Source organism: Ziziphus jujuba, chromosome 5 (genome assembly GCF_031755915.1).
Source record: "Ziziphus jujuba cultivar Dongzao chromosome 5, ASM3175591v1".
In the NCBI taxonomy this organism is placed as follows: domain Eukaryota; kingdom Viridiplantae; phylum Streptophyta; class Magnoliopsida; order Rosales; family Rhamnaceae; genus Ziziphus; species Ziziphus jujuba.
The window spans coordinates 31217864-31228785 of record NC_083383.1 but is presented as its reverse complement, the minus strand read 5'-3'; the positions used below and the strand labels follow the sequence as shown (position 1 = coordinate 31228785).

At 33.6% G+C, this 10922-nt stretch overlaps 1 protein-coding gene across 24 annotated transcripts; it reads right to left on the bottom strand.

The window, feature by feature from the left end:
• Nucleotides 1-1900: 1900 nt before the first annotated feature.
• Nucleotides 1901-9228, bottom strand: LOC107403768 (uncharacterized). 24 transcript variants are annotated; one of them, XR_007241756.2, is made up of 11 exons: nucleotides 8762-9226; nucleotides 8092-8668; nucleotides 7278-7350; nucleotides 6942-7128; nucleotides 5650-5989; nucleotides 5241-5335; nucleotides 4643-5105; nucleotides 4453-4565; nucleotides 4217-4316; nucleotides 4027-4121; nucleotides 2211-3512 (listed from the first exon to the last, which is right to left on the bottom strand). XR_007241756.2 is itself a non-coding variant. In XM_048476513.2 (5 exons), the coding sequence occupies exons 1-5, from the start codon at nucleotides 4704-4706 to the stop codon at nucleotides 1916-1918; spliced, it is 639 nt and encodes a 212-aa protein (XP_048332470.2). In that variant the 5' UTR covers nucleotides 4707-4899; the 3' UTR covers nucleotides 1901-1915. The 24 variants fall into 24 exon arrangements, 1 of the variants encoding a protein (XP_048332470.2); XR_007241755.2 differs by having other exon boundaries at nucleotides 4643-5077; XR_007241763.2 differs by having other exon boundaries at nucleotides 2212-3512; nucleotides 4643-5335; nucleotides 5650-5757; nucleotides 5927-5989; nucleotides 8762-9225.
• Between the last annotated feature and the right edge of the window lie 1694 nt (nucleotides 9229-10922).

Below are 10922 nucleotides of genomic sequence, written 5' to 3'. Positions count from 1 at the left end.
TGGTCGTTGGGTTTGGTGGAAGAGGGACCCACACAATAATGGCTTCCGACATGATAATGAATGATTCTTATTCCGTACAATAATGGCTCCCTTGTATTTTCTCAAATGAGAATGAATGATTCTTTGTCCTATGTGGTGTCAATTATTTTTATAATTTCTTTCTTTTCTCCTTTATTTTCATACAAAATAAGGAAAATTTTTTATATTTAAGGTTAAGGTAGATGCTAAAAAATTCTTAAAATTTTTAATAATACCTTTCACATGGTTTAAAAAGAAGTTTAAATTATTCTTACACTTTTATTTAAGTTAAATTTTTTTTTATAATAATTAATTTTACTTAAGTTAAATGATAATTTTTTTAGTTTGAAAAAAATTCATGTAGTAATTTTAACTCCATAAAATTTTTCAACCAAGCTATAATTTGCCAAATATATTTTACTACATGTGTTGAAATGAATTATAATTTATCGAATATATTCAACTAAATATATTACAATTTTTCAAATAAATTTGAGTAAATATATTTTATCAAAACATATAACTTATTTAAACAGATTATATAATTAAAATGTATAAAAAATGGAAACTTATCATATAATTTAAATAAAATATAATTAAAAATAAACAAAAAATGTGAAATTTTAAAATTAATTATTGCAAAAAAATAAAATAAAATGATTTTTGAAAGTAATTTGCTGGAGTGAGCTGAGTTGAGCTGTAGAGCTTTATAGAAGATGAGCTGTATTGAGCTTAGGAACTTGAGTCTTCACCAACAAAACTATTGAAAATTAAATACTAAAGAAAGAATGAACACACACAAATTTCCGAGGTTTAATCCAGAATACACATGTATCTTTCATGAATTAGATCCGATAAGAAGCTCTTAACACTATGAACAAAGCTTGATATAACATTCTTTCTCCTGGTACAGATTTCTCTAAACCCATAAACCAACCCAAAATCCCTACTAAATCCTCTCTCTTTATCATAAACTACCTATCCAGAATGTTCCTCAATAATACCAAGAGAAAAGAAGACCAACTTTCGAGTACCATTCAAGTGTTATAAATGATCTTAAATGTTAAACGAAGTAAAAACTTATACAATCCATTACCAACTTAGGAGAGCCTAATGGATGGTATTTAAAAATTCATCCAATTTGCCATTAGTTATCATTCAACCAGTAGGTATTCAATCACAACACTAAACTGTTCCAAAAATAACAGAAAGAACACTTAAAAAGATTCTTTATGAGGTTCGATTCAAGAAATGAATCTACATCCTTGATTAATTCCATCCAATAAGTTCCTGCAGCTTGCACTACAAAACTCAGTTCATACACCATAACTCTTTCTCTGGTTTTTACAAATTTTACTAGACCCATAAAACACCACAAATCCCCTTGTACAACCTCTCTTTCCTCAGAAAAAACTCACTCAGAAACAGTCCTAGAATACCAAGACAAAGAGACTTACAACAACTAAAGAATATGCAAGAAGACAAACTAAGAATGATGTTATATCAAGAGAACAAATACCATGTAAAAATGACTGTGATTACTACATTGAAAACTTGTTTTCCTGTGAGTATCATTCTGAAAATTTGCTCAAAATAAAACATGTTCACCAATCTTTTTAATTGAAAGTCAAGACAGTACAAGTATTTGATATTGTACAACAAAGATCTCTAGACATTTTCCTAGTATTTTAGAAAGAGCAAAAACAAAGTAAGAGGCAGAAATAAACTAACTTTCGAGTACCATTCAAGTGTTATAATAAGATCTTAAATCTTAAAGAAGTAAATGCTTATGCAATCCATTACCAATTTAGGAGCCCTAATTGGTTGGTATTTAGAAATTCAACCAATTTACCCTTATTTACCATTCAATCAGTAGGAATTCAATCACAACACTAAACTATTCCCCCCAAAAAAAAAAAAAAAGAAAAAAAAAAGGGAAAAAACAATTAACACAAAAGATTTTTATGAGGTTCGATTCAAGAAATGAATATACATCTTTGGTGAATTCCATCCAATAAGTTCTGGCAGCTTGTACTATACAACTCAGTTCATACAGCACAACTCTTTCTCTGGTTTTTACAGATTTTATTAAACCCATAAACCACCGCAAATCCCCTTGTACAACATCTCTTTTCCTCAGAAAAAAGCTCTCCCAGAAATATTCCTAGAATACCAAGAGAAAGAGACTTCAACAACAAGAGAATATACAAGAAGACAATGGTGTTATATCAAGATATCAAATAAATCAAGTTTCTGGAGTAGCATATCTATAGCTCTATCACCAGCTCAGTCCAACCTTGATAACCTACTCCTGCCACATTGTTTTCAGTTCAACCAATGAATATCTTCAGCCACATTTTACAAGTTTAGATGAGATTTTCAAATGACACACATAAGCGGTCTTTCCAGTTTCCCATAATTATCTTTATGGCACCAGAAATCATATGCTATTGCCCCTTATTTACAGCCAAAACCAATGACCAAAATGTTGGATCTTTGTTCAACAACCAGTTTGTGATGGATATATACATCTACTTATATATATTGCATTAAGAAGCTACGAGCTTTGATGAAAACTCATGTTCACTTGCAACTCAAGTTAATATTTACAACAGTTTTCTTTGTCCCTACTAACCAGTATATAAATTTTTCAAGTGAAAGGATTCACAGAGAAAGAGGACATGTTCTGTTAGCCAATATTTGAAGTTATTAAACATCTAAAATTTCTCTCTATTCTCTCTCTCTTTCTTGTTATTTGTTGTTTTCCATCTTTTCTAGTTATTGATTCTGTTTGGTCATGGTTCAAAACCTTACATGAAATGGCAATTCTAAGCGTATGTACAGAAAGATGCAGTCAAACACGAAAGAAGATTGATGATTCTCCCTCGTGGGATATTTATTTAGAATGTCACTGTAGTTATTGAATAATCTTATTATTTGATTAAAGAAGCAGTTATAGATATACAGTCCCAAGCTTTGCCAGTTGAACTGTATAACGATCTGATCCACTCTGCCGGAGGCAGCAGTAATCAGAATGCTTGCCTGGTTGCCAGTTCCATTGAGCTCATTCATGAACCATCAACCTTAATTAGGTATCTCAAATGTTTTAACTCACACGAAGTATGTGAAAGTTTCAATTTAATAAAACAGACACACACAGAGTCATAGAAATTTTGGCCAAGAAAAAAAACTCAGTCGTCAATTCATTGAGTATTGAGTTTGAGTTTGATATTTGTAGAGACAAGTACTATATCTGTCTAGACTACAATGAATATGTAACATTTTCTAAATTAAGAACTGCCAACTGGAAGCTAGCTAGTATGTCAGAAGACTAAAGTTGTCAAGTTTGATTAGATGGAAGCTACTGAGTTTGAAACTGATGGAGTGAGCTGAGCTGCAGGGCTTTGCAGATGATGAGCTGGTTTGAGCTTTGAGCCTGAGACTTCATCAACAAATCAACATGTAATAATGACTGTAACTCCCACATAGAAAACCTGTTTCGTTGTGAAACTACTAACTAAATAAAATTATCAAAAATCTGCCCATAAAAAGAGAAAGTCATGACAGTATAAGTATTTGATATTTAATTACAGAGCTATACTGATCTCCAGACAGTTTCTATATGCTTTTTTTTTTTTTTTTTTTTTTTTTCCAAAGGATCTATAAATTAATATTGTAAAGAAAGGGTGAAAGCAAAAGTTATCAACTCTTGAACACCATGCAAGTGTTATAAATAAGATCTTAATTGTTAAAAATGTAATTCAATAAATTATTTTGAAATTCAATTAATGTAACCATTAAGTTCAAGGCTGGCAGTTAAGACATACAAAAAGAATTCACAGCATTTATAATCGTATAGACAGACAAATATAAGGGATCACAGACACACACATACACAAGCGCACACACACACACACACACAAAAACACATAACCTATACTATATAATGGAATTGCAGTGCCACACAAGCACTAACAAATTTATGATCGCATTGGGAGCAGGCAATACCTTCAAAATGCAAAGCCAATCAACAAATTGAGATTGGCCACTGAATGACAATAAAATGGAATCCAAGAAAGAGTAGACAATTAACTCAGTGAAACCTGTAATAATGGAGATCAAAGTAAGAGCACAAGATGAAAAACTGATTTATTTAGAGGGATTAAATTTCCAGTAGAGATTTATACATATAAATTACCTGTAGAAACAAGACATCTTTGCATAAAAGAGAAAACACAAACACAATTCCGGGTACATTTGCTTGTGATCAGGTATATTTCCTTCTCCAAGTTGTCAATCTAGCAACAGAAAGCTCAAAGATTTTATATACAATACCACAGGAAAAAAATAATAATAATAACAAAACTATATATGTACTTTCAAAAACAAGAACTTTTGGAGTATTCCATAGTAAAAGGAAATGAGTTTCTCAACTTGATATGAAGATAAGGAAGAAAACATATTCCTGCTGAAGCTGATGGAGTGAGCAGAGCTAAAGCTGCAGCGTTTTTCAGACGATGAGCTGGATTGAGCTTTAGAACCTGAGTCTTCACCAATTCATTGAAAATTCAATACTAAAGAAAGAATCAACACACAAATTTACGACGTTCAGTTCAGAATAGACCTGCATCTTTGGTGAACTCAATCCAAGAAATTCTTAGCATCATAGACAAGGCTTGATACAGCATTCTTTCTCTTGGTACAGATTTCTCTATACCCTTAAACCAGCCCAAAATCCCCCACCCTCTCTCTTTCACAAAACACTCACTTGAAATGTTGCTAAACAATACCAAGAGAAAGGAAAACAAAGAAGAAGAGGTTACGAGGGAAAAAAGAACAATGGTGACACTGATTGAGACTGAAAGCTTCTGTTGCAGTGTATCTTTTTATGCTGTTAAGCCCACTTTTATAAGCCTCTAACTGTTAAAAAACAATCTTGCTGACTCAGCTTCAAAATGCATGGCTTCGGTTAAGGTTCTGTTATTCCCCTTTTGGTTGAAAGACGTTGTTAGATGAGTGTACTTCAAGTTAACTTCAGTCAAGTTCAAGTCTGCCAGTACTTAAAGAAAGAATTCGCAGCACTTTTACTTGCATAAACAGAGAAATATAAGGGAATCCACAAACACACAGAGAGACAACATGTACTTTAGTAACGGAAACAGTGAAGCCAACATGCTGCAAAGCACTAACAAATTTATGATCACATTGGGAGTATGCACTACCTTTAAACTTTGAAGCCAATACAGGAATGGAGATCGACAACTTAATGATGATATAATGGAATCCAAAAAAGAATAGAAAAGTAAATGAGTAAAACCTGTAAAAATGGAGATCAAAGTAAGTGTAAGATATAGACATTGATTTAGTTTCCAAAAAAGATTTATGTATATAAATTACCTGTAAAAAAAGACATTTTTGTATAAAAGAGAGAACACAATTAAAATTCCAGGAAGGGATCTTGTGATAAGGTATATTTCAATCTTCAAGTTGTCAATCCAACAACAAAAGCTCAAAGATTTTAAAATACCAAAGGAAAAAAAAAAAAAAAAAGAAAAGTAAAAAGTATATATGTACTTTTTGAAAACAATAAATTTTGGAATATTGAAAGCAAAAGGAAATGATTTTCTTAACTTGATATGAAAAGAATAAGGAAAGATAGGCCTGCTGTTTGATATTTCTCTAGACCAGCCAAGAGTCGAGGAAGTAACACATCTTAGTAAATGCTTAAAATCTGTCCTTCTGCAAGCATGTAAAACTTTCCGTCAAAGCTTGATACCAGCAGATTAGATTGGTTTAAGTGCCTGATGAGATGCCAAAACTTCAGGTACGTCACCTCCTATCTTTTATTCATTTACGTAATTCAAGAACTTACCACCAGAGGTAGAAGTCAGAATGCTTGCAGGCTTACCACAATCATCAAGCTAAAGGTAAACCCAACAGCACCGTTATCAGCAGCTAGTCCAGCTCCAAACTTTAATCCAATCCAATATCATAATTCAGAAATACAGGTTAGTCATATCTTGACCGTATATATATATATATATATAATATTATCAATGATGAATATTTGCATCATGAAATAAGGAAAACATCTTGTATAACAGTCCAAAGCGACCAAACGGCCTCAAAGGAAAGCATGATTAACTATGTACTAGTGTAAATGCATCATGTAGCTCATTAAAGTGTTATAATGGGATTTCAGAGATAATAAAACTGTGAACTCAAAATTATACACCCTGGTTAATCATTTCTATTAACCTTTATAACCTACTTTTCAGTCATGTTACATTGTTCTCTGTTTGAACAGAGAAAATGTTCTATGCCAACTTCCAACGCTCAGACAACAATTTGTACTATCACAAACAATGTTAAAACCAGAATGGTCATCGTTCTAATTTCCAACAAATAGATAGCTGCAACCATGCAATCCAAGATGCCAATGATTACTAATACATATTTCATGGTTCATTGCATTCTTACTTCTTTTTCTTCTCTCTCTCTCTCTCTCTCTTTTTATTTTTAAATTACGGGGAAGAAAACAGAAAGAAAATAAATTCACCATTAATAATTAGCCTAGCGGACAAGCTGCCTATTTGACTAAAAAGGCATGGCCTCAAGAAACTCAACGCAAACTTTTGCAACAGAAAATATGTGTGCGTGTGTGTGTGTGTGCACACGCCTTAAGGATAGCCATATGTAATACTGTTAAAAAGAGTTTTAATTCAGTTTATTCATAACAAATTCAAATATTTGATTTCCTTAATGGCTTGATAAAATGGTAATACGTTGTCTCTTCAACCTAGTGAAAGCTTCTATTGCCCGTAATCTCATATAGTGTCTCTCTGATATCCTTTATGTGATGAGTTATGACCCATCTTTATCGTATAAGAAAATTGATTTGAGCTTGAGAAGAAAATGCTTACCTGCTTTGACGTTGTATTCATCATATAAGACACCCTGAAGCTTCTCAAGCCAATTGCTAACTTGATGTTTTTGTGTCTGCTTCTCCACTACTCTGCATCAACAACAAGCAAGGCTTTCATTGCAGATATGGCTTCACATTTCAAGTTTCCAGGTAATCCAATCTCTTTGGAGTGTTGCAGACCTAACCTGCCCAAAAGTTGGGACCGTGACAAATTAAAAATAATAATAATAATAATAATCATAAAAAAGATAAAATAAAAAAAATAAAAAAACTAAGTAAAAAATATACAAAAGACAGCAATTATTATTGAAAGAAACTACAAATTACTACAAACCATTGCTTATTCCATGAGTGCTATTTGGGATGGATTGATAATTGATTCTGTACAAGCAACACAATCTGTAAACCTGGCATTAAGGAAAAATTAAAAAATAGCTTTGATTAATGGGAAATTTGAGAGCATAAACTAAATACAAGCTAGAGACCATTTATTTTATGACGCAGAGCACATAAACAGCAAAAAGTGGAGCATTTGACCAAATAGGCATTGCCTTAAGAAATGGGCAAACAGGGGAGGTTGAGATGATCCTGTGTTATATGTTATTTGTGACAATTATAATATGTGAATAGCAGAATTTATTTTCGAATAACATGGTTTTAAAACTAATTTGAAAGCATGTAAAACGATCAAACTTACTAGTGGGATTTACATTTAACGTAATTCCATTCTAGTTTGCACCAGGAGTGAAAAAAGAAGCTGTATAGATAGTGAATGTGGCTGCACCATTATAAGGAAATAATAAGCGAGAAATAAGGCATCATCGTCGTCATAATTATAGGATAAGCTTAAGATCTATGTAGAAAGAAATTAAGAAACTAAGAGATGGAAATATGACCGAAGGTGCAATAAGAAATTTCAGTGGAAGAAATTTCGTAGCATGCATCCGAGTTTCAGTGGAAGTAAGAAACAGTATATCTTTGTTGCAAGATTGGGAAACTGGTAATGAACAAACTCCTTAAAGCAGTGCGAAGTAAGAAATTAAGAAAGCAGTAGATAATTAATATCATAAGATAGATAATATATAACACCTTGAAAGCAGTTGGAAGAAGTTAAGAAATAGATAGATAGACGAATATATGGAATATACCTGTAGAAAATACCAAATAGCAGAGCTTTCAGTGGATGACTAAATTTGGAATGTGGGCAATCTTGGGCCAGTCGTCACCCGATGTATATCAAATTGGGGCACTCCCGAATCTCAATATAAGATGAGAGTTTGCCCATAGCTTGTGGCAACGATGTCAAATTGGTGCACTTTCTAATCTCAAGATATCTAAGAGATAAGAGGTTGCCCATAGCTTCTGGCAACGATGTCAAATTGGGGCACTCTCAAATCTCAAGATATACAAGAGATGAGAGGTTGCCCACAGCTTCTGGCAACGATGTCAAGTTGGGACAATTTCGATTCTCAATATATCCAAGAGATGAGAGGTTGCCCATAGCTTCTGGCAACGATGTCAAATTGGCGCACTTCTGGCTATTAAGAGATCTAAGAGATGAGAGGTTGCCCAAAGCTGCTGGCAACGATGTCAAATTGGGGCACTCCCAAGTCTTAAGAGATCGAAGAGATGAGAGGTTGCCCATGGCTTCTGGCAATGATGTCAAACTGCGGCACTTCCGAATATCAAGAGTTTGAAGAGATGAGAGGTTGCCCATAACAGCAGCTTCAGGGAATGAATTCGAATTAGAAATAGAAATTGGGCACCCCATTTTTCATATAAAGAGATTGGGGTGAAAAGATGAGAGGTAGGCCATACCTTGTTGTAGCAGAGATTGTACGTCGTCAATGGATTGAATCTGCATATCCACCAATTTGGAGAGAGGTTGGAATGATGATGATGAAGATGCACTAGAACTAGAACTAGAACTAGCTTCCTTTTGTGCCATCGTCATCGTCATCATCTGTAGTAATGGCTTAGAGCTGGTCTGTTCTGGGGATAACCATTCAAGATATGGAAATAATGGCATGGAAGTTAGTTTTGGACACTCCCGAATCTCAAGATTCTTCAGGGAAGGAAAGAACGACATGTTACAACTTGAACTACTACTAGTAGTAGTAGCATTTTGATCAACATCAATATACTCTAGGGAATACAGCCATTTAAGAGTAAGTGTCTGCAAACAAGGTAATACATGCAAAGGTGGGAGATACAGACATTCAGTGCATCCATATAATTCTAATTCAACAAGATTAACAAGGGACTCAACCCAACTTGCTGTTGCAAACATAATATGTGAATATATGTAAATACATGTAGAAAATTTAATATAAAATAAATAAAATTAAATATAAAATAATTAAAATATTATAGAATCTGTAGATTTTTGAAATTGATCTGCTTTCTAAAAAAGTTAACCGAAGTATGTGTGATACCACAGTATCCTTAAGATGTTTTACTGCCACCGATGCAGGAGTTTTGTAACGAACGTCTTCCAGGATACAACGGCTGCAAAAGCTTTCAGATTCAGCATCTCTAAAACATTTCTCTTCAAACTATCTGAGTACCTTCCCTTTACCACTGTTTTCTTTTTTTTTTGTTCTCTCTCGTTCAACTCCAAAAAAAAAAAAACTCTTTTTTTTTCTTTATTTTCTGTAAAAACTGTAGAAACGTTATCAAAGAACGTGTAAGTAACCAACTCTAAACAACAAAGAGTTGTAAAGCCTTCAAACTCTCAACTTTCCACGTTCAAAAACTTTTTATTTTATTCAAAAATAATGTTTCTCCAAAACAGAAACAAACAAAAGGCCAAAACCTTTTGAGACCCAAATCGTTCACATATACATGAGCCCAAACTCTAACAATCCCCCACATGAATGATTTGACTTCTAAAACAACCATGATTTTGGTGGTAAAGCTCTACAGTCAGAACCTGCATAGGATAGATAGATGTTACTCTTTGAACCTTCCCTTGTGAGACTATATTTTCTTTACTGACTTATGGTAGAAGCGATATCTTTGAATCATTTCGTCTTTTGTGAAAATGACAACATAGCCTACACATGATTCCTTCCTGGTACACTTCAGTTCTCACGGTTGTGTTCATTTTGGCCCTAAACACCTCCCTGGTTCTGCGAGAGTTTCTAAAAAATTGTGCCCTAAATAATTCTCTTTTGCAGCGGCCACTCTTCTCTCTCACATAGGTGACTCCTATTTTTTATGTAATCAGCATACCTATGCATAGATTACTAAACACACACTTATAGGAATCATTAAAAGCATACTTTTATGCTTAACCTCTTTCTATCATTGTTTCATTATAGGAATGGGCAGAGGATTAACCCCCTACAATGATCCATACTAGTCTTTACAATTTGAGTTGTTCCATTGAACCTAGATCTTGGGATCTCCAGTTAACTAGGTTGGGTTTCTATCGTATTGACTTTATTCACGGGCTTCAATCCCATTCCCCCTGATGACTTCTCAACTAGTTCTCTATTTAACCTTTTGGTTAGCGGATTCGCAATATTATCTTTTGACTTCACATAGTCTATTGAGAAAATTCTAGTTGAGATTAATTGTCTAATGGAATTGTGTCTACGACGAATGTGTCTAGACTTTCTATTATACATAATATTCTGTGCCCTGCCAATCGCAGATTGACTATCACAATGTAGACTTATTGCTGGCATAGGTTTAGGTCACCTCGGAATGCCCTTTAAAAATTGGCGTAGCCATTCTGCCTCTTCACCACATTTATCCAAAGCAATAAACTCGGATTCCATAGTGGATCGAGCTATCACAGTTTTTGTTTAGGACTTCCATGTCACAGCTAATGTGAACACATAGCCATTAGTGGATTTTGAATCCTTTATATCTGATATCCAATTTGCATCACTGTATCCTTCTAATACAGCAGGATATTTTGTATAGTGCATTCCGTATTCATGAGTGTATCGTAGATATCTTAGTACCCTAA

Excerpts from the sequence above, each read along its gene's own strand:
- LOC107403768 (XM_048476513.2), bottom strand. The coding sequence starts at position 4,706 with ATGCTGTATCAAGCCTTGTCTATGATGCTAAGAATTTCTTGGATTGAG. Across the intron at positions 4,122-4,216 it reads AAGATGTCTTGTTTCTACAG|GTTTCACTGAGTTAATTGTC; the intron begins GTAATTTATATG and ends CCATTATTACAG. Across the intron at positions 2,183-4,026 it reads ATTGGCTTTGCATTTTGAAG|GAATATTTCTGGGAGAGCTT; the intron begins GTATTGCCTGCT and ends TTGGTATTCTAG.